Source organism: Miscanthus floridulus, chromosome 5 (assembly GCF_019320115.1).
Source record: "Miscanthus floridulus cultivar M001 chromosome 5, ASM1932011v1, whole genome shotgun sequence".
NCBI classification, from domain to species: domain Eukaryota; kingdom Viridiplantae; phylum Streptophyta; class Magnoliopsida; order Poales; family Poaceae; genus Miscanthus; species Miscanthus floridulus.
The window spans coordinates 136,516,872-136,543,773 of record NC_089584.1 but is presented as its reverse complement, the minus strand read 5'-3'; the positions used below and the strand labels follow the sequence as shown (position 1 = coordinate 136,543,773).

Sequence of the window (26,902 nt, the reverse complement as noted above, 5' to 3'; positions counted from 1 at the left end):
TCGATGGCAATTCGTAGGCCGTTGATGAGCGCTTCGTATTCTGCAGTATTGTTTGATGAGGGAAAATGAAGCCGAACCATGTACCTCATGTGCACCCCGAGGGGGGATACAAAGACTAGTCCTGCTCCGGCGCCCTTCTTCATCAGCGATCCGTCAAAGTACATTATCCAATACTCTTGGTTGATGGCTGCTGGTGGCATCTGGACCTCGGTCCACTCCGCGATGAAGTCAGCCAGTGCCTGAGATTTGATTGCCGTTCGGGGGACATAAGAAATGCCCTGATCCATCAGCTCGAGTGCCCACTTTGCGGTTCTTCCCATAGCGTCATGGCTACGAACGACCTCGCCGAGGGGGAACGACATCACTACTGTCACGGGGTGTGACTCAAAGTAGTGGCGTAGCTTCCTTTTGGTGATGAGGACGGTGTAGAGGAGTTTTTGGATCTGGGAGTAGCGGGTTTTGGAGTCGGATAACACCTCACTGATGAAATATATAGGGCGCTGCACCTTGAAGGCGTGTCCTTCTTCCTCTCGCTCTACTATTAAGGCGGAGCTAACCACTTGGGTGGTGGCCGATATATATAGTAGGAGAGATTCTCCATCGCATGGAGGAACTAGGACCGGCGGCTTAGTTAAAAATTGTTTAACCATGTCAAGTGCCTCCTGAGCCTCGGCCGTCCACTCGAAGCGGTCAGTTTTCTTCAGGAGTCGATAAAGGGGGAGTCCTTGTTCGCCGAGGCGTGAAATGAATCGGCTGAGGGCGGCAAGGCACCCGGTGATCCGTTGAACCCCCTTTATGTTTTGGATCGGGCCTATCCTCGTGATGGCTGATATCTTCTCTGGGTTGGCTTCGATGCCACGCTCGGAGACGATGAAGCCGAGCAGCATGCCCCTCGGGACCCCGAAAACACATTTTTCGGGATTGAGCTTGATGTCGTTCGCCCGGAGTTTCGCAAAGGTGCGTTCAAGGTCGGCGACAAGGTGGTCAGCCCGCTTGGATTTGACTACGATGTCATCGACATAGGCCTCAACGGTTCGCCCGATGAGGTCTCCGAAGCAACTAAGCATACAGCGCTGGTACGTTGCCCCAGCGTTCTTCAGACCAAACGGCATTGAAACGTAGCAAAATGATCCGAAGGGCGTGATAAAAGATGTCGCGAGCTGGTCAGACTCTTTCATCGCGATTTGATGGTAGCCTGAGTATGCGTCCAGGAAACAGAGGGTTTCGCACCCCGAGGTGGAATCGACTATTTGGTCTATTCATGGTAAAGGAAATGGATCCTTTGGACACGCTTTGTTGAGGCCAGTATAATCAACACACATTCTCCATTTCTCGCTTTTTTCGGACAAGAATAGGATTTGCTAACCATTCTGGGTGGTATACTTCCTTTATGAATCCTGCGGCCAGTAGTTTGGCTATCTCCTCGCCGATGGCCCTGCATTTCTCCTCGTTGAAGCGGCGCAGGCGTTGTTTCACTGGCTTGGAGCCCGGGAGGATTTGGAGAGTATGCTCGGCGACCTCCCTCGGGATGCCTGGCATATCCGAGGGTTTCCACGCAAATATGTCCCTGTTGGCGTGGAGGAAGTCGACGAGCGTGCTTTCCTACGCGGAGGAGAGCGCGGTCCCGATTCGGACTTTTTTGCCCTCGGAGCTACTGGGATCCAAGAGGACGTCCCTGGAGCCCTCTGCCGATTCGAATGATCCAGACGACTTCTTTGCGTCGGGTGTCCCTTCAATGACCTCCTCCCTGAGGGTGGCGAGCTCTTCGGATGCGATGACCGTGGATGCGTGTCTGCAGCATTCGACCTCGCACTCGTAAGCGCGCTGGAAGGAGGTGCCGATGGTGATGACCCCACGGGGGCCCGACATCTTCAGTTTCAGGTACATGTAATTGGGTACGGCCATGAACTTCGCATAACATGGTCGCCCCAGAATGGCGTGGAAAGTCCCCGAAAACCCTACTACATCGAAGGTGAGGGTCTCAGTCCGGTAATTGGATTGATCCCCAAAAGTGACGGGTAGGTCAATCTGCCCTAGCGGCACGGCTTGCCTTCCTGGCACGACGCCATGGAAAGGTGCTCGGATGGGGCGGAGGCGCGTTCGGTCGACGCCCATCTCGTCGAGCGTCTTGGCGTACATGATGTTGAGGCCGCTGCCCCCATCCATCAGTACCTTGGTGAGCCGCTTTGGACCGACGATCGGGTCGACGACAAGCGGATACCTTCCTGGGTGTGGGATGGTATCCGGATGGTCGGTCCGATCGAAGGTTATGGTGGATTCCGACCACCGGAGATAAGCTGGCATAGCCGGTCCAGCGGTATAGACCTCTCGACGTGCGACCTTCTAGCGGCGCCTGGAGTCGTAGGCCGCTGATCCTCCGAAGATCATGAGGGCACCGGTCGGAGTTGGGAAGGTGTCGTCCTTCTCCTCCATGTCGTTAGTGGTGGGAACAGGCTCCTTCCCCTGCTCCTCCTTGTTCAGACCCCCGGCCAAGTATTTGCGCATAAGGCCGCATTCCTTGTATAGGTGCTTGGCCGGGAAGGCGTGGTTTGGGCATGGCCCCTCGAGCATTTTCTCGAAGTGGTTCGAAGTGCCCTCCGCGGGCTTCCGGCCACCTTTGCGGTCGGCAGCGGCCGCGAGTGAGTTGTCGCGCCGTTGCTTCTTATTTTTCCCTTTGGCGGGATGGTTGGAGGCGCCTTCGCTGGCGTCCTCATCCCGCCTTGTCTTTCCGTCGGAGCGATCAAAGATGGCTCCGACTGCCTCTTCTCCAGAGGCGTGACTAGTGGCGATGTCCAGGAGTTCCTTGGTAGTTCACGGGCCCCTGCGTCCTAGCTTGTGGACCAGGGATTCGCAGGTCGTTCTGGACAAAAAGGCTCCTATCACGTCGGCGTCGGCGACGTTCGGGAGCTCATTGCACTGTCGGGAGAAGCACCGGATGTACCCGCGGAGGGTTTCATCGGCTTTCTGACGGCAGTTCTTGAGGTCCCATGGGTTTCCAGGGCGTTTGTACATGCCCTGGAAATTACCCACGAAGATCTCAGTCAGATCCACCCAACTCTGAATAGCATTGGACGGTAGGTGCTCCAGCCACGCTCGCGCCGAGTCGGCCAAGAACAGCGGGAGATTGCGAATAATGAAGTTATCATCACTCGCACCACCGGCCTGACATGCAAGCCGATAGTCTTCAAGCCAAAGCCCGGGATTTGTTTCGCCAGAATATTTAGGAATGTTCGTAGGCGGTCGATACCTTAGAGGGAACGCAGCGTTGAGGATGTGCCGGCCAAAGGCCTGAGGGCCTGGCAGGATGGGGCTCGGGCTTCGGTCCTTGTTGCTATCGTAGCGCTCGCCACGTCGAGGATGATAGCCGCGGCGCGCTGCTTCTCCATCGTCGCCGTGGGCACGTCTCCGGGCGTCGATTATGCTGCGTACATCGCAGCCACGGCCGAGGCGTTGATGTACAGGGACGATGGAGGGCTGCCCGCCGGCTGGCGGTGTTTGGTGTACGGATGTGTCCTTGGTGGGACGCACTGAGGGTGTGCACTGGCTGGTGTTGGGTTCGCATCATCGAGACAATGAACTTTCCGCCTGCTGCGCGGCTGCACGCTCGAGCAACGTGCGAATCTCCCGATAAGCGTGTCGATCCTCGGACGTCGTGGCCTCCGAGAGGCCATGCAGCAAGGCGGTTGCTGCAGCGATGTTCTAGCTGGCTCGAGCAAAGTGAGGAAAGGCCCCATCGTCGGTGAGGATCCTTTGATGTACGGTGCGGGCTGTGGCGCGCGCGCGCCCCCCGTCTTTGCGGCGTTCAATCTCGCGATTGATGTCCACGTATTCCCGTGCGAGCCCTTGCCCAGCCTCATCGATCTCTTGCTGACGAGCCCTTAGCTGCTCCATCCTCAGGTGAGATGGGGCTGTCCCCTCTTCCCCGGATCTGCTCTCAGGATTGTTTGTAGTGGTGGCCTCTTCCCTGGAGGCGCTTTCGACGTGACCCTCGGGGGTCTGCGTCATGTAGCACTCTCGGGAAGGGTGGTGGCTCCTCCTGCTGGAATCTGAGCTGGAGAGCGATACAGGCTCCTCGTTGAGGAGCTCGTAGAGGGTCTCCGTATCCCGCTCCATCGCTCCCACGAACTCGATGTCCCTGGGTGGTTGAACCACACGTAGCGCCAGAAGGCGGCCAGCGGTTGCCGCAACGTTGCGGAGACCGAACGGAAACGCTGTCGGGGCGCTCCATACGGACCCTTCCGGACACATGGTGGCGTTGTGAGAGGTCTCCTTGGGTGGCGGGACTCCCCGGGAGTTGCCCGGTGGGCCGTCAAGCCTGAGACGGCTGAGGTTGATCGAAGGGGGAGATGGGGCGGCTGAGTGAGTCAGCACCAGCTCTCCTCCTAGTGTGATGATGAAATCCAGGTCGCCGAAACGCACGTGTGCGCCCGGGGCCCAGGTGATTGCATGGGTGGCCATCCAAGACCTGATTTGGAACGCGCAAAGCCCCTACCTGGCGCGCCAACTGTCGGTGTTTCGTACAAGCACCGACAAGTAAATTTATAGTAATGCGCGTTAGGCTCGGATGGTGCGCTAAAGGACACAGGATTTATACTGGTTCGGGCGAAACATCCCTACGTCCAGTTTGTTGCTGCTTGTGTTATTAGCACCATGAACGGTCTGTAGTAAGGGATACAAACTGCCGAGAGAGGGACTGGTCCCAAGTCTCTGATCGAAGGATTGAAAGGTGGTCGAGAGCTTCGTAGCTGCTTGTGTGTATGAGTGCGTTCTATTGTTTGGTCCTATTTTTTCTGTCCCTTTGATGGAGGATGCGCATCCCCTTTTATAGATGAAGGGGCTGGCTTTACAAGGGTGAGGGCTCCAGGATGCGTACTCTACTTAGCCTTGGGGCTCATGTCTACCTGGTCAGGTCCCCCATTCTGATGAGTGCGAAGGAAGATAAGTGCTTACGATGTTGTCGATATCTCTGTAGGATGTCAGATTAGTCACAGCATGCTGCCCCCAGGGTATGGGCTGTAGTACAGTGGTTTTGACTTAGGAGCCTCCCCCTAGCCTTGCTCCATACGCCTTCTGGTTCCCATGATTCTTGTTGGGAGAATTCGAGGTCGGGGTCTGGTGTAGCGCCGTGGCCAAGGCCCTCTGACTGGGAGGACCTGAGGGGTCGGGAAGAGGGCCCCGCTCCCTCGGGTCCACAGCGCGGTGACGGAGTATCCGTCATTCGTGGAGATAGCAAATCTGTTCTTGGAGCGTAGCGGTTGTCATATATCTTCGTTGGGTTCCGTGTCCCAGAGCTAAAGGCGGCGCCTACAACTCTACCGAGTGAGATGCACGCACCTGCAATACCTTTTGGGCTCAGTGGCACCCGGAAGGGTCTAAAGCATCAGTCCTGTTGCTCCCTGGTAGTCCTTTTCCTGCCAGGGCGCAGGGTATGGTCGTTGGAGCCATGGTTGACCCGAACGTCTTGTCTCGTCCTGTACCCATCATTATGAGGGATAGATATCGATCAGGGCGAGGCTCGTTCTGGGCCATCGGGTGAGGCGGAGATCAATCCCTATCTCTTGGGCGAGACTAACCCTATCCCTCTGGGATCGGGTGAGGTGGAATCCATCCCTTAGCCTTCGGGCGAGACCGAGCCTGCCCTATAGGCGTCGGGCGAGACGGAGTTTAGCCTTGAGCCTTTGGGCGAGGCAGGGTTATCCCACAAAGGCGTCGGGTGAGGCTGACCCTACCCCTCCGAGATCGGGCGAGACGGAACTCATCCCTTAGCCCTCGGGCGAGACCGAGCCCGCCCTCAAGGCATCGGGCGAGACGGAGTTTATCCCTCGGCCCTTAGGCGAGACCGAGCCCGTCCCAAAGGTGTCGGGCGAGGTGGAACCGAACTTCTGTTACTCGAACAAGGGATGACATGACGCCTTTATGCGTCCAGAAGTTTTTCACCTTTGGTGGTTATCGGTTCCACCTCCTGGGGTACCCTGGTATTAGGTCCCCGACATCCATCCTCTGCTTATCGCCTCCGGGACCTGGCTTGTCGCCGCGCAGAGCGGCCTCGGCAGGGCGCTGCTGCTTGAAGGTAGCCGCACTGGCGACCACGTCGCGGCCATCAAGCCGCTCGATGACGCTGCGTCGGTGGGTATGAGAGCAGGACCGTGCTGTGGGAGGTGGCCGCCTTCCTCCTCGACCATGATGGCTTCGCCAGCGTGAAGCCGACCGTGCTGATCAAGATCTCGCGCCCCGCGACGGCGATGACCATGGCGTCGATCCAGCACTTCATGGCGCACGAGTACGACGCTGGCGAGCTGGGCCGTTCGCGGTTCTCTGTGGCCTCCGTGCACCGAGCACGGCGACCGGAACTTTGTGCCGTCGGGCGGCACCGACTTAGAGCGCATCGTCAACGCCTTCCAGTACTTCAAGCAGCAGCGCCCTGTGGGGTCCGCATCGCTGCTCCCCTATGTTTGCATCGCACCCTACGCCACCATGCACGACGACGTCTGCGCCGTCGCGCTCGAGAAGCGCGCCATGCTCATCGTCGTGCCCTTCCACCAGCGCCTTGCCATCGACGGCTCTGTCGAGAACACCATGGCCAGCACTGGATCCGTCCAGGCTGCCAACGTCAATGTGCTCAACTACTCCCCCTGCTCCATCGCCATCCTCGTCAACCGTGGCAGCCTCTCCGTCGTGCCCGCCGGGGCCGCCACTGACGGCTTCCCTCACCGCGTCGCGCTCTACTTCCTCGACGGGCCCAACGACCGGGAGGCGCTCACGCTCGCCACGTACATGGCCGAGGACACGCCCATTGGCCTCACAGTGTTCCGCTTCCTGCCGCCGCCGGAGTGGCGCAAGGGCAGCGACCCTGAGGAGGACCGGCTCGACGAGGAGGCGCTGTAGGAGTACATCAGCCGGTGGGTCGATGACACGGCTGAACCTGCACGCACGGCTTGGGAGGAGGCAGCGGCAGTAGCAGTCAGAGGGGGAGGAATGTTTTTGTGGGCAGAGGAAGGAGAGGGAGTGTTTTTGTGCGTAAGGGTAACCTGGACAATTTCATTGGCCGGTCTCACACCAAACGGCGAAAAACAAACAGAATAAGGATGGAATGGCGTGTAAGGCAAAGAAGTTTAGAGCAGTGACACCTGTGTGCGGTCACTTTTTTTAATGGCTTCTGTGTAATTACAAACTTTTTAAAGGCATACATATAAAAGCCTCAAGGAAAAGACGGGGAAGGCAGGTGTTGGTGTTGGTGCTGGTGCTGGTGTTGAGTTTGGAGTTTGGATGGAGACTTCAGCCGCATCCCTCCCAAGTCCCAACGTGACGGTGCCGCCTGTGCTCGCCTCGATTCAATTCAAACCCCGCTGCGCCTCCTCTCCCTGTCTGCCTCTGTCTGGTTATCAGTTTTCACTGCCCTGCCGTAGTGCCACTGCCCCTTTTTTTCCTTTTTTTGGTGTGTGTAGAGAGAGGTCTCGTGGTTCAAATGCATATATAATGAAAATTTGAAGCCTTTATCGTTATTTACTACTACTATACTAGTTTCATCAATAGCCCTATGACTAGAATTTGAATATGCTATTAAGGGCAATCATAATGATGTATTTATGGTGGTTTCTATGTCTCTTAATGACCTTGACAGCTCAGCTTTTTCCAGATGTGGCAAAAGAATTAATGAGTAGAGAGAGCACAAAATAGAGAAACAATTTCAACTCTACCAAACGGAGTCGATGCTGGTACCGAGACCGGAAGAAACCACCCAAACCACGTTGGGGGATATTTTTTATTTTTTAGCCCTTTTTAATTTTTTTTTACAAATATGCTCCTGGAGATAAGATTTCAAAATCTGAACCTTTAGCTCGGCGCCATCGTTGCTGGCGCCGAGCTCTTGGGCTCGAAGCAGACGAGGCGGTGACATGGTAGGCAGCTCAGCGCCACTAACCTTGTCGCCGAGCTCGGCGCCGTAGATCTTGGCACCAAGCTCGGCGCCAGGGTTACTGGCGCTGAGCCTGTCTTACGTATGGGCCCCAATCCTTTCTCTCTTCCTCTCCCTCTCTCTCCCGCACCTCCCTCGCCCGAGCAGCGCAACGCCGCCGCCACCCGCGCCCTCTCCTGTCCCCGGCTGCCCTCGCCCGCGCGCCCGCGCCGGTCCCCGCGCCCGCCCCGCGCCCCCACCGGACCGCCCTGCCCCACGGCCATGCTGGACCCCGTGGCCACGCCTATCCCCGCGCCCTCACCTCGCCCGATGTGCCACCCGTGCACGCGGCCGCCTTGGCTGTGCCCCACCGTGCCAGTGCCATGACTGTGACCGTGCTGCCTGCCACCGCCGGCCTCGGCCACGCCCGCCGTGTCACCCGCGCCCGCCGAGTCGGCCTTGCCACGCGGAGCGCTAGGCATCCCACGCCCGCCATGCACCACCGCCGTCCTCGATCGCGCCCCCGCCAGCCCCGGCACCTGCAATGCCCGGCCGTGCCACCACCGGTCCAGCTCGTCGACCTGACTCACGCCCGACGTCCACTGCGACCCCGTCGACGTCCACGACTCCATCGTCGGACAAGTAAAAATTATGAATTTACAATGTGCGTACTTAGTTAGCTTTGATTGTAGTGTAGTAGTTTTGGCATTTGTTATTTATTAGTTAATGTGATGACTCAGGTAGTTGATTTAGTTAGTGATCTAGTGAGATAGATATGCAGGTAGATAGAAATATAGATACATAGGTACATAGATATAGTTAGATAGCTACTTAGATAGGTAGTTACATATTTAGTTAACTAAATAAGATCTAGCTATTTAGTTAATACACTGTATCTATGTATATAGTTATTATCTTATTTACTTAGTTTGTAGTTAGAAAGTACTTGTTAGGTGCTATCTATCGTCTAATTTGGACTAAAGGACATGTGTTTCGTTATGTGTTTGAACTAGATGGACAACCTAGTGACCATATATCATGGAGGCACCGTTGAATACGATCGCTATGGATATGTTGAGTTTGTTGACATGCAAAGCGTGCCTGTGCTATTCAATGATAGGCCTTCATTTAGTGAGATGGTTGCAAGGGCTCGAGAGGAGCTGCATTGCCTTGGAGATGATGGCATTGCAGTTGAGGGTGTACTACACCTAGGTTCTCCTCCCAATATCCTCAGGCGAATGATCCCAATTGGTTGTGCGGATCAGTGGGAGAACTATGTGAGATCGGCTATAAAGAGCCAGCTGCAATGTTTGGATGTGGTTGTGTGTCGGGTGTTAGTCTATCCTATCCCTCATGGATTTTCCCCACCAATGGGTCAGCAGGCACACATCGACCCTCCCATCCCAGAACCTGATATGGATGTGGAGGTTGCACCTACGGTTCCCGATGCTCAATCTGCCCCCAATGCGGTAGTTGGAGATGCTTGTCAGACTCATGTTGTTGTGGCAGATCCTCCTCATGAGATCCTTTTGACATAGAATCATCTGAGTAAGTGTCTTAACCGCATGATTATTGGGAGCTTACCCCCTTCCTTACATCAATTTCTTTCATTTTTTCCTTATTTCTCTACTTATGTTGCAGGAGACATTCCTGAGAATGTGGATGTGCCTCCTGTTGCTGCGCAAGTGCACTATGAAGATGGATTCTGTGGCTCCAATAGTGTTGAAATTATGCATGATTCAGAGCCATATGAGATGGCAATGGCTCTTAATTCTGATGATGATCGCCCTGTTGGAGAGCTGATAGAGAGTGATGTTGAGATGCTGAGGCGTATCTTTCCTGGCCACCGTGATCCAAGAGTTCACGAGTTCAGTGATCTTGCTCATTCCGACTAGGCGTGTGTAGAAGGACGTGATGATGAGCTCCTAGAAGATCCTAAGGCCGGCCCTAACATGGTAATTAAGAATGGGAGGGTGTTCAAGGACCTCCCTACATTGAAGAGGTGGTTGTAGACGTTTGTAGTGATACGAAAGAGACCTTACAAGGTCTTGCAATCATATGCGGAGCGCTGTTACACAGTTGTGTGTGACAAGGAATGCTGCCCATGGAGGGTTTGTGCAAGGAAGCAAAAGGTCACCGAAAAGTGGAAAATCACAAAAGTTGTCGGGCCACACAATTGTGCTGACCATGTTGTGACACTGAGGCATCAACAATTGACATCTACCCTCATTGCCAAGCAGTTGATGGGAATATTGCTGGGAGAACCCAATATGAAGGTTAGGACAATTATTAGGACCGTTGAGGCGTTGTATGGAGGTTATGTGATAACTTATGGTAAAGCTTGGAGGGCTAAGCAGCGAGCGTGGAAGATGATATATGGGGACTAGAAGGATGGGTATGAGTAGCTACCAGTACTCTTCAATGCAATCAAAGTGGTGAATCCAGGCATGCATTATGAGTACACCCCAAAACCAAATGCATGGAAGTATGGGAGTCATATATTCTTTTATGCTTTCTGGTGCTTCTCTCAGTGTGTCGAGACCTTTAGGCACTGTCATCCCGTCTTCTCCATTGATGGTACGTTCTTGATTGGCAAATACCAGGGCACACTTCTTATAGCCATATCCTATGACACGAACACCAAGTTGGTTCCTTTGGCATTTGCTTTGGTTGAGAAGGAGAATAATGACCGTTGGGGATGGTTCTTGAGGCTAGTCTGGATACATGTGGTTGGGCCTGATAGGGAGGTTGGCGTCATATCTGATAGGCACCAGGGCATACTCAATGTTGTATGAGAGCAGATAGAGGGGTATGCACCTTTGCACTATCGTTGGTGTACTCGGCACCTTGCCGAGAATCTATTTTGGAAGGATGGTGTGAAGGGTAACTTTGATTTGTTCTAGGAGGCTGCTCAACAGCTTGAGGAGCAGCTTAGAACTGCATCAAATGCAGAAGGTAGATAATGGCTCACAGGTTTGATGAGGGATTTGGAAAAATAGACGAGAGCTCACGACGCTAGTGGATGGAGGTACGAGTTTCAGTGCAGCAACATGGCGGAGTTATTCAATAAGTTGCTATTGGGGATACATGGTATGCCCATGAATGCAATCGTTCAATTCACCTTCTACAAGCTTGTTGTCTGGTTCAACGATAGACACGCCCATGCATTGAAGTTGCAGAGTGATAGAGAGATATGGGCTCTGAAACCAAAGGCACACCTAGAGAAGGCAAATGAAAGGGCTAGCACACATGAGGTTACATTCTTTGACCATGCCATAGGGACTTATCAAGTGGAGCATAGGGGTGGTACAACGTCCGACGACGAGGTCCGAGAGTCAAGGATGCATGTGGTTATCCTCCAAGATTTCAAATGCACTTGTGGTAAACCAAGGCAGTACCACTTTCTATGTTCCCATTTGGTGGCAGTAGCTAGGCATCGTTGTGGTTGCATTGTGCTCTTTGGACGATTAAATGTTTGGATTATAGAATGATGTCTCTGTTTATAATTATGGATGCTTCTAAAACAAGGAAAACTCTTGCGAATTTTTTTCGTGAATCATTAATCATACTACACTGCTAAAAAGGCACAAATATAGTACACATATTAAATGTAAATTCATTAGAACATGTATAGTCCAATCATATCGTACAGACGCTTTGCAAATGAATCTAGGCTTTTCAAGTAATAGTGGACGAATCTAGGCTTTTCAGACAATGAAAATAAACTTTTTAGTTACAAGGATGAGGAGTACAATGACAACAGTGATTTATCACTTCACATACATAGTACTAGCATGCAAGGAAGCACAACTCCACTCCATCTCCACCATCCATCTTATGACTATTTGATCCAAGGGCTAAGGTGAAGAGGCACACGGATCGCTGACATGGCACATTGAGAGGCCTCCATTTCTCCTCTCAACCTATAAATAACCCCTCACTCCCTCTTATTCACACACACAGCAAGGAAGAAGAGCACTCCTCAGTATTTTCTTTCGTTGCAGTACCAATGTCTGGAGGGTCATCTAGAGGGAGAGGAAAGGGGAAGGGAACTACCATTGTGTGGGAGGGTTCTCTTGGACCTGATTTCTTTGAGGAATCTCTTTATGAGAAGTTCCCAGTTGAGAGCAAAAGTGATTTCACCAAAGAGAAACCACTAAGAGGATACAATGAATGGAAAGAAGAGTGGCCAAAATGCATGCATGGTGAGGACTGCCTAGTGTAGATGTTCACCGAGGGAATAGATGGAGGTCGTCGTTTCTTCAAATGTCTGCGAGCATGGGTAATTGCTATTACTATTTGTTTTTTTTAATATGTTCCTCTTCTATACAACTTACATGACATACTTATTGTAGTCTTCCTTAGCCGAAGAAAACTATGGGTTCACTAGGTGGGTCGATCCTCGACCTATTTATCTGCATGCAGAGTATATCTACTATCTGCAGAACCGTATCTTTGATCTAGAAAGGGAAGTTAGCAGCGGTTATAAGGACGACGAATAGGAAGACAACAACAATGGTGCCGATTCACAGGAAGCACTCTGCAATGATCCATATTGCACCTGCCCTAACCACAAGAACAAGGGGCCTCCCCCGTCACCTCCGCCACCAATATCACCAACAATGGGAGGCTACTGTGGAGATGGTGCAACACAATTTGCTATGTGGCCACACTATTAGGATGACTTTATCTTATTCACATGCCACATCTATGTATTTGTTGTTTGGTTTAATTATCTAAGGCATGTTAGGTTTAGCCGAAGGAACTCTGTACCCTAGTTCGATACATGTTCTCACATGCCATTTCATGTGTTTTATGTGTTGAATTATATAATGCCCTACTTCGTTAGGTTTTGTTTGCAGCACGTGATCAAATTTCACTACGTCCATAATATTAAGCTGAATATTATGACCACAAATAATGAAACAACCACATAATAAAAAGTCCAATACTATGTCACATTAAACAACATAATAATACTAGAAGTACGTGCCGACAGTAGACATAGGGGGCAAATACACTTTCAAATCCTTAGTCTAAAACATACTGAGTAAGCAACTCATCATCCGAGTACCAGTCCTCTACCATAACCTTGTTGCTGTGGCTAGGCTCAACTGCATTGCTCTGACCTGCCTGTTGTCTATAGTAAGCGGCCTCCACTTCATCTATGGCCTCTACGGCGTGAGTGAAGAACGCATCGTCATCCTCCTCCGCCTGCAAGCTCACCTTTGTTAGAGCGATGAGCTCGCTCAGTCTGCTAGTGTCGTCCTCAGCCTCCTCTGCCTACAAGCCTACCTCTCCTAGAGCGATGAGCTCGCTCAGTCTACTAGTGTCGTCCTCAGCCTCCTCTGCCTGCAAGCCCACCTCTGCTAGAGCGATGAGCTCGCTCAGTCTGCTAGTGTCGTCCTCATCCTCGTCCCCCTCATCAGACAACACAATCGGTGATTGAACGGTGCGACCAGCTCATGTTCTGTGCGCATCTAACTTCTTTTCCTCATACCTTGCACGAGCCACCTCTCTGTCATGGTCCTCGCTGCATCCAATCCCTTCACGTATGAAATGCAATCAGTTAGCAACGCGATTATATTACATTTAAAATCAGGCAATGAAAAAAAGGCTTTCAAGCACTCACTGACACATAATGCAACAACATGCTCGTTCAAGACTTGCATCTGTACTCTTATCTCCTCCCTGGCCTCGCTTGCCCTCTCCTCCTCTAACACCCTCCGTCTCTCCAATCCCCATTTGTCAAGCCCAACATCGATTGGGTTACGTATACCATGCTGTCTAGCAAACTCACGCATCTTGTCTTTGTGATGTTTAACGAATAGGTTGACATACTCAGGTCCATATCCCCTCTTCCATGCAATTACTTGCCTCCCCTTCAGTTCATCCAAGAACTTAGCTTGACCATCATAACATTCCCACCTGCATTTCCTAGTGCTCTGTTCAAACAAAAAATTATATCATATATGTCTTAGCAAAAGAAACAAAATATGATTTCATGTTTACCACAAAAATAATCAACCTCATCATAGTCAACCATGTAGCCGCAATAATGGCATATTCAAGCTCCGAAGGTACTAGACTGTAGTTGGATTTAACACCACATTCGCACTTGATTGGAGGTGTTTTGTAAATTAACATTTCTTTCTTCTTTTCCTTTGCCTTTGGTGGCTCCTGCCACTGATTCTTAGGATCATAGAGCCTCTCCTTGAAATGACACTTCGCAAATCCATACACCTAAAAGAGGAGACATTAGTACACGCACACATATAGCTAAACATTTAAACAGATACACTTTCCACTTACTTCATGTTTGTTCGGACACACAAACTCCAATGTATTCTCAGGGTTTATCATAGCTCGATCTCCGCATTCGCACAGAGGAGGTTCCTCGAGTCGTCTAACTGCGGCTAGGTGCTTCTCGTTAGCCGTCATTGGCGGGAGGGGGGGGGGGTTAGGGGGGTGGAACCCACCGCTTGAAGTGTTTACGTGGATGTCTCCCTTTAAACCAATCGTCGAAAAGAAGGTACCTAGGGTCAAACTTGTCTGCACCATCGATCCACTGAAAGAAAAAAACACCTCTCATGGTCCTACACAACAAGATTTCAAGAAAATATTACTAGCATACTTACACAAATAAAGAAAAAAAGATAGTGGAAACAATCTCTTGGATGGTCCAACAACAACCATACATATGCTCAACAAATATCAGAGCAGGTAGCCTACTCTCTCTCACATCCCAGGTGATTATTTATATATTTTTCAGATATCTAATAAAGGTTTCTTTTTTTATGACTAAGGTTTGTGGTTCAGTGAAGGTACAACAAGTCAGCACTCACAAGCGCTGGCCTATTGTTCATTCGTTCAGCAAGCCCGTATGGGCACACCCAACACGATATTGGCATGCACTCCTAACAAGCTCAGTCAAATAAATATTGTCAACTGTTAGATTACCATGAAACTACCATTAAATATTTAATCACAATGGTAACTGAACTTCACCTCAACAAGCTGATATCAGAAAAGTAGGAACCACCAAAATGGACCAAGCAATTAAAACTTTAAAAGATAGGTGCTCATTACTTTGTGTGTTTCATGATGGATTGTCCTATTTTGTAGTTTGCAAGAAATGCTTGAAAGAGCATTGTAGTGATTAAACTGATATTTACTTGACAATCTGATGGATATAAATTTTCTATTTCCAAACATAATGCCAAAAAAATAGGTAAAACATTGATCTTCTAAGTATAAAGCATTCAACAGTCTAATCCAAAACTTTGCATGATAGAAGCTAGCTTTATACTTATCCATATGGTGCTGGTAGCTTTCAATGTATCACAATCAACTACTTATAACATTGATGAACTAGGTTGGATCTCAGTGCCATACAACTATGCTATTTCAGAAATGTCCTAATTACAGAGCTGATTATATACACTTACACTCATTTCAGACTCCAGACTACAATCTGAGACCATATCCGTAAACAAGTATCAAGAAGCTATATGGAATACCTCCATTCTTCTAATACCAAAGTTATAAAGTTGCCAGCACTTGATTATCAACAACAACAATAACAACAAAGACTTTAAGTCCCAAACAAGTTGGGGTAGGCTAGAGTTGAAACCCAACAAAAGCAATCAAGGATCAGGCACGTGAATAGCTGTTTTCCAAGCACTCCTATCTAAGGCTAAGTCTTTAGGTATATTTCATCCTTTCAAGTCTCCTTTTATTGTCTCTACCTAAGTCAACTTCGGTCTTCCTCTACCTCTCTTCACATTACTATCCTGGCTTTGAATTCCACTACGCACCGGTGCCTCTGGAGGTCTCCGTTGGATATGTCCAAACCATCTCAACCGGTGTTGGATAAGCTTTTCTTCAATTGGTACTACCTCTAATATATCATGTATATCATCATTCCGAACTTGATCCCTTCTTGTATGACCGCAAATCCAACGCAACATACGTATTTCCGTGACACTTATTTGTTGAACATATTGTCTTTTCATAGGCCAATATTCTACACCATACGACATAACAGGTCTAATCGCCGTCCTATAAAACTTGCCTTTTAGCTTCTGTGGTACCCTTTTGTCACATAGGACACCAGATGCTTAACGCCACTTCATTCACCCTGCTTTGATTCTATGGCTAACATCTTCATCAATATCCCTGTCTCTCTGTAGCATTGATCCTAAATATCAAAAGGTATCCTTCCTAGGCACTACTTGACCTTCCAAACTAATATCGTTCTCCTCCCGAGTAGTAGTGCCGAAGTCACATCTCATATACTTAGTTTTAGTTCTACTGAGTCTAAAACCTTTGGACTCCAAAGTCTCCCACCATAACTCCAGTTTCTGATTCACTCATGTCTAGCTTTCATCAACTAGCACTACATCGCCCATGAAAAGCATACACCAAGGGATGTCCCCTTGTAGGTCCCTTGTGACCATATCCATCACTAAGACAAATAGATAAGAGCTCAAAGCTAACCCTTGATGTAGTTCTATCCTAATTGGGAAGTCATCCGTGTCACCATCACTTGTTCGAACACTAGTCACAACATTGTTGTACATGTCCTTAATGAGCCCGACGTACTTCGTTGGGACTTTATGTTTGTCCAAAGCCCACCACATAACATTTCTTGGTATTTTATCATAAGCCTTCTCCAAGTCAATAAAACCCATGTGAAGGTCCTTCTTCTTCTCTCTATACCGCTCCATAACTTGTCTTATTAAGAAAATGGCTTCCATGGTTGACCTTCCGGGCATGAAACCAAATTGGTTCATAGAGACCCACGTTATTGCTCCCAAGTGATGCTAGATAACTCTCTCATATAGCTTCATAGTATGGATCATCAACTTAATTCCCCAATAATTAGTACAACTTTGAATATCCCCTTTATTCTTGTAGATCGGTACCAATATACTTCTCCTCCACTCGTCAGGCATCTTGTTCGATCGAAAAATATGGTTGAACAGCTTGGTTAGCCATACTATAGCTATGTCCCTGAGGTATCTCCACACCTCGATTGGGATACCATTCGGTTCCATCGCCTTACCTTCTTTCATCCTTTTCAACGCCTCTCTGACCTCAGATTCTTGGATTCTCCGCACAAAGCGCCTATTGGTGTCATCAAAAGAGTTATCCAACTAAAAGGTTGTGTCTGTATTCTCACCATTGAACAATTTGTCAAAATACTCTTGCCATCGATGTTGGATCTCATCCTCCTTCACCAAGAGATGCTCCCTTTTATACTTGATGCACTTAACTTGATTGAAGTCCCTTGTCTTTCTCTCATGAACCCTAGCCATCCTATAAATGTCCTTCTCTCCTTCCTTTGTACTCAAATGTTGGTAAAGATCCTCGTACACTCTATCCTTTACCACACTTACAGCTCGCTTTGTAGTCTTCTTTGCCACCTTGTACTTCTCTATGTTGTCAACACTCCTGTCATGGTACAAGCGTCTATAGCATTCTTTTTTCTCCTTAATAGTCCTTTAGACTTCCTCGTTCTACCACCAAGTATCTTTAGCCTTGCCTCCACTTCCTTTGATTACTCCACACACCTCTGAGGCCACCTTCTGAATGTTGGTTGCCATCTTCTTCCACATGTTGTTTATGTCCTCTTCTTCCTTCCAATAGCACTCTTTAATAACCCTTTCCCTGAATATCTCTGATGTCTCCCCTTTTAGTTTCCAACACTTTGTTCTTTCAATCTTAGCTTGTTTATCCCTACGGGCATGCACCTAAAAATGAAAGTCTACCACCAAAAGCTTATGTTGAGAAACAACACACTCCCCTGGTATCATCTTGCAACCCAAGCATGCTCGTTTGTCCTTTCTTTTTGCAAAGACAAAGTCAATCTAGCTAGAGTGTTGTCCGCTACTGAAGATCACCAGATGAGATTCTCTCTTTCTAAAGAAAGTGTTGGCTATCATCAGGTCAAAAGCTACCGCAAAGTCTAGAACTTCCTCCCCCTCCTGATTCCTACTACCATACCCAAAGCCTCCATGAACCGCCTCAAAACCTACGCTTGTAGTACCTACATGCCTATTAAGATCTCCTCCTATAAAAAACTTCTCACTACTAGGTACAACTCTAATCAGGCCATCTAAGTCTTCCTAGAATTGTCTCTTAGCACTCTCGTTGAGGCCTACTTGGGGGGCATATGCACTAATTACGTTCAAGACCATATCACCAATGATAAGCTTGACTAATATAATCCTATCTCCTTACCTTCTCACTCCCACCACACCATTCTTAAGGCTCTTATCAATCAAAACTCCTATTCTATTTCTATTCGCGACTGTCCCTGTGTACCAAAGCTTGAAACCTATATTGTCCACCTCCTTCGCCTTCTGACCCTTCCATTTAGAAACATGTATTGATTATCAAACATATTATTTGGCCCTATTCATTTGAACTTATCAGTCGGCTTATCAGCTAGAATCTATAGTATTTTTCTCATAACAAAATAGTTTCAGCCGATTTATCAGCCGGCTTTAATACTAGTCGAATAGGCCCAAAAACATCATTTCGATTAACAGGTGCAATGCGTTTCACTGACACACGAAACGATTATTCATTTGGCGTTCAAAGCCAAAATACAAAGACATGCTCAACACAAAGTGATGTAACTGTAGAAACTAAAGAGTAGTCATTCTTTTTTTGAATGCAGCACCAGACTGTGTAGTACTTGCCGAGCATAGTAAAATGGGGAGAATTATGTATTTGGCACTGAAACAAATCGGTCTTTTATATTTGGCACTAGAAAAATTTGAACTTCCTTAATTAGCACCAACTTGAAATTTTCTTCTATAAATAGCATTGTTGTCTATTTCGGCTAGGCATCTGTTAGTTGACCGTGTTCAACTTGTTAGTTCATTTTGAGGGAGACCAAAATACCCCTACCCCTTGGTTACTCGCACGCGCCATGTCACGTAGGCAGAGGTAGAGGAGGGATTGGCCAGCGGTGGCCAGGGCCAGCCGTGCATGCCCCCATGGCCCCACGCGTGCCCTCACGTGGAGGATGTGGGGCGGCCATGGCTGATGGTTGTAGATCACGCAATGGTGGACGTGGGTGCCCACGCCCGCTAGAGGTCCAACATGGTGCCCTACCTGTGCCTATGCCAGTGCCAGCGCCACTGCCCCGCTAAATCCTCTGCTCGCCAGGAGTCGCTGGAGGCGGTGGAGGAGCAGGAGGCCCGATACGGCAAAGCCAGATGGACTAGGGGTGCACAGCCACGGAGGACATCGCCATCTACCAGGGCCATGTGAAAGCTCTAGTTTGATTTTGGTGAATTGATGAAACCCCAAGTGCTAACCTAGTTTATCAAGTGATCATGAGATAGGTAGCACACTTCAAGTGGAGAAGCTAATGAAGATCATAGCATGATAATGGTGATGGCATGACGATGATCAAGGGCTTAAACTTGAAAAGAAGAAAGAGAAAAACAAAAAGCTCAAGGCAAAGGTATAAACCATAGGAGCTACTTTGTTTTGGTGATCAAGACACTTAGAGAGTGTGATCACATTTAGGTTTGATAGCCGTACTATTAAGAGGGGTGAAACTCGTATCGGAATACGGTTATCAAAGTGCCACTAGATGCTCTAACTCATTGCATATGCATTTAGGATCTAGTGGAGTGCTAACACCCTTGAAAACATTTGTGAAAATATGCTAACACATGTGCACAAGGTGATACACTTGGTGGTTGGCACATTTGAACAAGGGTGAAGAAGTTAGAAGTGAAAACAAGTTGGTCACGAAGACGCTGGCGTCGGTCAACTGACCAGACACTAGGTCTAAAAGCACCAGATGCTGGCTGCTTGCGTCCGGTCGAACTGGCAAGATGGCACAGTGCCTAGGGTTAATCATCGAACACTGGACTGTGTCCGGTCAAGGTGGACCGGACGCGTTCGGACAAAGAAATACGCCTCGGGGAGCTTACTGGAAATGACCGAACGCTGGGGCTTCAGCGTCCAATCATTTCTGCTAGAGCGTCCGGTCAGCTTTGTAGCCGTTGAAATCTGACGAATAGCGTTTGAAGCTAGTGACGTGTGGCATCCATTAGTGGACTGGACACTGAGTCCAGGGTCCGGTCAGTTTGACCGGAGCGTCCGGTCAGAGCGCAGTGTGCCTAGTGAAGTGGTACAATGGCTCTATTCTGTGGGGGCTTCTATTTAAGCCCCATGGCCGGCTGTGGCTCACATCTTTGGCCATTTTCATTGACATAACAACCTTGTGATCCTAGCCAAAGTCCTCCCACTCATCTCCATCATTGATTCATCATCATAGTGAGATTGGGAGTGATCCAAGTGCATTGCTTGAGTGATTGCATCTAGAGGCACTTGGTGTTTGTGTTTTGCTGTGGATTTCGCTTGTTACTCTTGGTGGTTGCCGCCACCTAGATGGCTTGGAGCAGCAAGGATCGTTGAGTGGAGGGTGGTGATTGTCTCCGGCTTCAATCGTGGTGATTGTGAGGGATTCTTGACCTTTCCCCGACGGAGCACCAAAAGGTACTCTAGTGGATTGCTCGTGGCTTATGTGATCCTCATCTTGTGTTGGTTGTGCGGCACCCTATTGTGGGTTTGGTGTGTGAAGCCAATTAGCGCGTGAACCTCCAAGTGAGTGAATTTCCACAACGAGGAGTAGCTTGCCGGCAAGCAAGTGAACCTCGGTAAAAATCATTGTGTTCATCCTTTGATTCCGAGGTGATTGGTCTTCATTGTTATTCATCCTTGTGATTGATTGGTTCACTCCTCTACATGGCGGTATAACTATCTTGATCACTCTCTTTACATTATTGCAAACTAGTTGACAAGCTCTTTAGTGTAACTAGTTGTGAGAGCTTGCTTGCTTGGTTGGTGTGACTCTTTAGTTAGCCTTTGAGAGCACACTAACATAGGGTAGTGTCATACCTCTTGAGTGAATCAACACTATCTAAACTAGAATTGTGGTAAGTGGCTTACATTTTGAGTAGGCTAGCGCAACACTTGCTTCACCTCATAATTGTCTAACTATTTTGTTAAGTGTTGTTGTAGAAATTTTATTAGGCTATTCACCCTCCCTCTAGCCATTAGGACCTTTCACCATGATGACTACCTCCATAATGATGGCCAGCCATTGCTCGGCGGCGATACCATCTCCTTCGAGTATGCCAATGCGTTCCCGTCTGAGCTCTCTGTTCGTGTCGCCACCTGCATCGACCCCACCATGACAACTACATTTAGGTCTGCTTCCATCTCCATTCAAGCGCAAGTGGTGTTTGATGCCGAGAAGGTACAACACTATCATCTACCCTCCTCACTCCAATGGAGTTGCTACGTTTGGGCCTATCTCTGTCATTCAAGAGGCCCCTGAGGTGTTTGAGGAAATGGCTAAGCATATTTTAGAGATATTGTGGCCACCTCCCATGACATGCTATGTACTGACTGTGTACCCTCAGCTCAATCCTTGGTTGACAAGAGCATACAGAGCTGTTTCTCGCCTCCATCCTATCGTAGCTAGGATGTAGTGCCGCATAGGCAACCATGGCCAACATCGGAGCAGTTTGGGACGTAGGGCAATGGAGTTCAACTTAGGCCAACACCCTGGCCATCTTTCATTGGTAATATAGTTCAAGTGGCAGACCTTATCAAGTGTCCTGGATGTCAAGCATTGGCCTGGACCACAGGTCGTCACCTATAAGAGCGTAGGAGCACCAGCTGGAAAGATCATCGAACAACTAATACAAACAGGTTTCTTTCCTCTCTCTCTCCACTGTTCATCTTCCTCCCAAATCCCTAAGCTCCTACTGTTGTTCTTCTAATTCCTCTCTATTCTCTACAATCCAGGTATAGGTTGCTAACACAAGAGCGACCACCACACGTTGAGGTTGGTGAGCATGAAGGTGGCCTTCCACGCCACCGGCATGCATGGCTTGAGCGCGGCGCCGGCAACGTACAAGGCTAGGTGCGGCATGATGGTGCCAAAGAAGGCGATGGCCATGGCCTTCTTGCCAGACTTGACAATCATGCCTAGGTCTGTCTTCACACCGATGACAAAGATTTGCAGCATGAAGGCGTACCCGCCGATGGTGGTTATCTACACCCACCCCTCTGGCATGGCGAAGAGCTCACCGCCGTGTGGGAGCATCCGGCCGAGAAGTGATGGTCCTAGCAGCGCGCTGGCCAGTGTACACGCACGCAGACGACACAGCACAGCACCTCTATGGAGTTAGCACGCTGGCCGGCCATGACAACGACAGTGTTTGGGCATCACGCCAGCGGGAAAACAGAATAGGCTCTTTCCAAGTTACTCCTAATTCAGTACGATCTACGATGTAAGCTTGTGCCTGAAATTTATTTATTATTTTTTGTACATGTTCTTATCTTAGTATTTGAAATTATTGATTATTTTGTTTGCACTCTTCAATTATCAAAATGACATGTTTTAATTCACAAATATATTTGTGATACTTATGCTTTCTTTATTTGACAACATGTTCAGTTTTTCTTTTCCTATCTGGCACTACATGTTGCTACTACATGGAAGGGTAGACATGTTATTTTAGCTATCACTTAACCCCATTAGTGCATCAAATGGACGGCAGTGCCATTTATAGAAGAAAATTTCAAGTTGGTGCTAGTTAAGGAAGTTCAAATTTTCTAGTGCCAAATATGAAAGACCGATTTGTTTCAGTGCCAAATACATAATTCTCCCTAAAATGATTGTGCCCAGCAAAACAATGCAAAGTATGGTAACATTCATGCCATCCGTAGGCAAGTATGGAGCCACAACTGAAGATTGTGTTGTCACATGCCATATTGTAATGCTCCTCCGGATCTGCTGGATCCCCTATACTTCACCTGGATCCAATCTTCTACCAGCAAAGCCTCTTCACAATTGTTAGGTTCCTTCAGGGCAACTAAAAAAATGAAAAATTAAACAAATCCTAGCTCCCCCCTCGATCCCAGTCACAAATCAAACTAGACCACAGCATGGAGACCAAAGAGGCATTATCCCAGCATGGAGGCAAGCTACAGCTGCCCTGGCGCCTGTCCTGCTACCCCTCGAGCAGCAAGACTTCCAAAAACCCGCAACAAAATCAAACAAGCGCAAAATCAAGGGGCTAAATAAGCGCAAATCACCCCTCCTCCACCTCGCCTGACATCATCCCCACCCCACCTTGCTTCCACCTGGTCACTCGTCGTCTGCCACGGAAGCGATGACACAAGCCAAATCCTCGGCGAGACAACGCCCGTCCAGGTGAGGCGAAAGCAAGCAGACTCATCCTCCATGAAATCGAACCACAAATACATCAAAGATGCAATCAAATTGTAGATCTACTAAACCATAAACAGAGATGACCCAAAAAACGGAGCTTGAATTAGGGGAGAGAGCGTGGCGTAAGAAGGTACCTGCTGACCTCAAGCTATGGCAGAGCAACGAGCCTCCGAATCGTCGAGGAGGGGACACCGACAAGCCTCGATGGGGAGGACCATGAAGAGGGGCAGAATAATTGCCACCATGACAAGCTCTAGAAAACATGATACCTTTCCTATCTATGCGTGGGGATCGAGGAATATGAACAATGTCTGAATTGGGTTCTCGGTTCGTTGGGTAGTAGCGGATGCGGCCTCCAGTGCCTGGACCCGATAAGAAAGATCGTACCCAACAAAGGAAACAAAGCGCACAAACATCGCCTGAGAGAGAGCCCAGATTTTAGGCGACTATACAATAGGAAATGTGCCACACTTTTCATTTTCCAGGGGATACCAAAGGATCAAATTTAGGGTCTGTTTGGATTGGAGTTTTGCCATAGGAATTTCAAAGGAACAAGATTCCTCCATTTTGCTTATGTCACCATGTGTTTGGATTGCAGGAATGTCCCTTTCCTCTGGAAAGGCTTCGTTTCCTACGCAAAATGAAGGAAAGGAAACATCCACTTGAATCCCTTGGAAATTTTCCTGCGCGTGAAGGATGGCCTGATCACTTGCTAAAAGCGATCTAGGAGCCTCGTTAGCAGTACCTACCTAAGCCGCTAGAGCCACCTTTCATGATTCCACCGACAAGGCATTAAAAATACAAGAAATGAGTGGATCACAGCAAACCACAATATTTTTGTACATTTAATAACTAGCATGTGGAACCACTGTGCATTAGTATAAGCACTTAGATTTATTTCTAGCTCCCCCAAATTCCTGAGATATTTCAATTCCTGTGCTCCAAACACAACTCCAATGAAATTCCTGTGTTTTTCCAATCCTCTATTTTACCCATTCATTCAATTCCTGTGTTTTCTTGTTCATGCGTTTTTCCCATTCCTATGTTTTGTATTCCTCCGTTCCAAATAGGCCCTCATTCTTTATCTGTCTTGCTTCCGCAGATCTTCCTAGTCTCATTCCTAAGGTTAATAGGTATGCTATTACCACATGATTTCGGTGTGAGCTAGAAGAGAGGAGTATTTGATTGGAACTAGGGCATAGGTTTCTTCTTGAGAAATAATCAAATGCAGTAGCCTGATAGTTCGCAAATCCATCAGTCACCCTGCCTGAGAGACTCCACGATGGGCAGTGCCTGTGAGAGGAACCCACCGGGAGTGGGGGCTTGGTCTACAACTATGACAACTATGCAGAGATGCTGCATGCTAGGCAGAGGGAGAGCGCCCAGCTACATGCTGGGCAGCGTGATGCGCTCGGAGAGACGGGTGGGTGGGGGCGTTACGGCGGAGAAGGTGACCAACACGTAAATATTTGTAGTTTTGTCGTACATTGTGATTGGATATGGCCTAGCACTCAATGACATAGGGTTTATACTAGTTCAGGCAACGTACCCTACGTCCAGTTTGAGTCAATCGATGACTTTATTCCTGAGCCCAGATGCTCAAAGTTTGCTGTGGGGTTACAAACGAGAGGGAGAAAGATAGGGGGTGCAAGAGATCTGGTCAGACTCCGAACTGAAGGACCAAGAGCGACGGTAGCTTCTACGTGCGCTAAGTATTCGAGCGTGCGCTCTGTGTAGCTTTAGAGTGTCTAAAGCTGGCAGAGGGTGAATCGATTGTTGGTTGTTCGAATCATTGGAGAGTTGTTGGAGCATCCTCGATCGATCGTCGGGGAGTTATCCACTGACCCCCCTCATTGGGAGAGAGCGCATCCCCTTTTATAGATAAATGGGATGGCCTTATACAGGCTAGAAAGAGAGAGTACATATGCTACTAAGTCTTGTTGCCCACGCTGTCGGGTACAAGATGATGGTAGGCACCCATAATACTGTTTATGTCAGACGCGTGTGGGACGTTTTTACCGTATTCACCATGTATGGCAAATGATGGCTCCCACAACACTGTTGATGCCTAGAGGCATGTGGAGGGTTTTATTGTGTTTGCCTGGTATGGGAATTGATGGCGCCCATAACACTGTAGGGCAAAACATCAGCGCCCACAACACTGCTTGGGTTCTGACATACCTAGAAGGTTGCAGGACACCCTTCTAACATGTCCTGTCGATACTGTCCTATAGGTGTATAGGGTATGGTCCTTGGTTTTGCGGTTGACTTGAGCGCCCTGCCTTACTTGCTCCACCCGTTTCCTAGGTCCTCACCGAGTGGGCATCCCTAGTCAGTTGGTCCTAGTCAGCTCTAACTGCTGTAGTCGGAGAACAGCTGTAAGTAGAGGTTCGGTGCATTCCCGGTTGGAGACTCGGGTCAGAGTTGGAAGTGGCTTTAGCTAGGTCTTTCGGTCGGAGAAGCAGGTTAGAGTCGAAAGCGAGCGACGTTCCTCTTGGATAGGCCTTCTGGTCGGAGAGGTGGGCCGAAATTAGAAGCGAGCACTGTTCCTCCTCGGCTAGGCCTTCTAGTCAGAGATTGGATCACCCTTTTGGCTTGTTGTTAGGTATTTGGGCTGGCCCAAGAGTTGCGCGTTGTTCACAACATCGTCTGCTGGGCCGAGCTTTTACCGGGAAGCAGGTCTATGAGGGACCTCGGGTTTATGAACCTAACAGGAGCGCCCGAGCCCCCAGGTGATTCAGGTAGAATCATCTGGATGATTTTAGTCTTGACAGCGAATGCATGTGAGCGCACCCACAGGTGTAGCCCCTGAGCCCCCGAGTGATTTGGGTAGAATCGCCTAGGGGATTTTTGTCTTGACAGCGGGTGCACGTGAGCGCACCAGCGGGTGTAGCCCTCGAGCCCCAAGGTGATTTGGGCAAAATCGCCTAGGGGGTTTTGTTAGTGGGCGTGTGTGTGTGCACCTCGGTGGGCGTAGCCTCCTCTTTCTAGTTTATGACCCATCGTTTCTAGGAGTGCGGTCCCAGGCGTTTGGTCATGGCCGAGGGATTGGGAGAGACAGAGTCAGCAACCATGGCATCGAGCGTGCCAAGGGATGGGGCCAGATAGAGTCATCAACCAGGGCGCTAGGCGCACCAAGGCATTGGAGTTAGAGTCCTGATCTAGACGCCGGGCGCAATGAGGGATCGGGCAAGCCAAAGTCATGGATCTAGGCGCTAGGCACAACGAGGGATTGGGTGAGTTGGAGTCATGGATCTAGGCACTAGGCGCAATGAGGGATCAGGCGAGCTGGAGTCACGGATCCAGGTGCTGGGCACAACAAGGGATCGGGCGAGCTGGAGTCACGAATCCACACATCGGATGTGCCGAGGGATCAGGCAAGTTAGAGTCATGGATCTAGGCGCCGGGTGCAACAAGGGATCGAGCAAGTTAGAGTCATCAACCTGGGCGTTAGGCACACTGAGGGTTCGGGCAAGTCGGAGTCATCAACTAGGGCATTGGGTGCATCGAGGGTTTGGGCGAGTCAGGGTCGTGGATCTAGGGATCGGGCAAGTCAGAGTCACCAACCAAGGCATCAGGCGCGCTAAGGGATCGGACGAGACGGACTCGTGGATCCAGGTGTCGGGCATGCCGAGGGATCAAGCGAGTCGAAGTCATGGATCTAGGTGCCGGACATGCCGAGGGATCGGGCGAGTTAGAGTCATGGATCATGGCGCAGTCGAGGCCATGTC

General features: G+C 49.2%; 1 protein-coding gene across 1 annotated transcript; it reads right to left on the bottom strand.

Moving 5' to 3' along the window:
• Positions 1–7,833: 7,833 nt before the first annotated feature.
• LOC136455430 (uncharacterized) lies at positions 7,834–8,526 on the bottom strand. The gene has a single exon (XM_066455459.1). The coding sequence runs from the start codon at positions 8,524–8,526 to the stop codon at positions 7,834–7,836; it is 693 nt and encodes a 230-aa protein (XP_066311556.1).
• Positions 8,527–26,902: the final 18,376 nt, after the last annotated feature.

What these genes read in the sequence shown, in the direction of transcription:
- LOC136455430 (XM_066455459.1), bottom strand. Translation starts at nt 8,526, where the DNA reads ATGGAGTCGTGGACGTCGACGGGGTCGCAGTGGACGTCGGGCGTGAGT.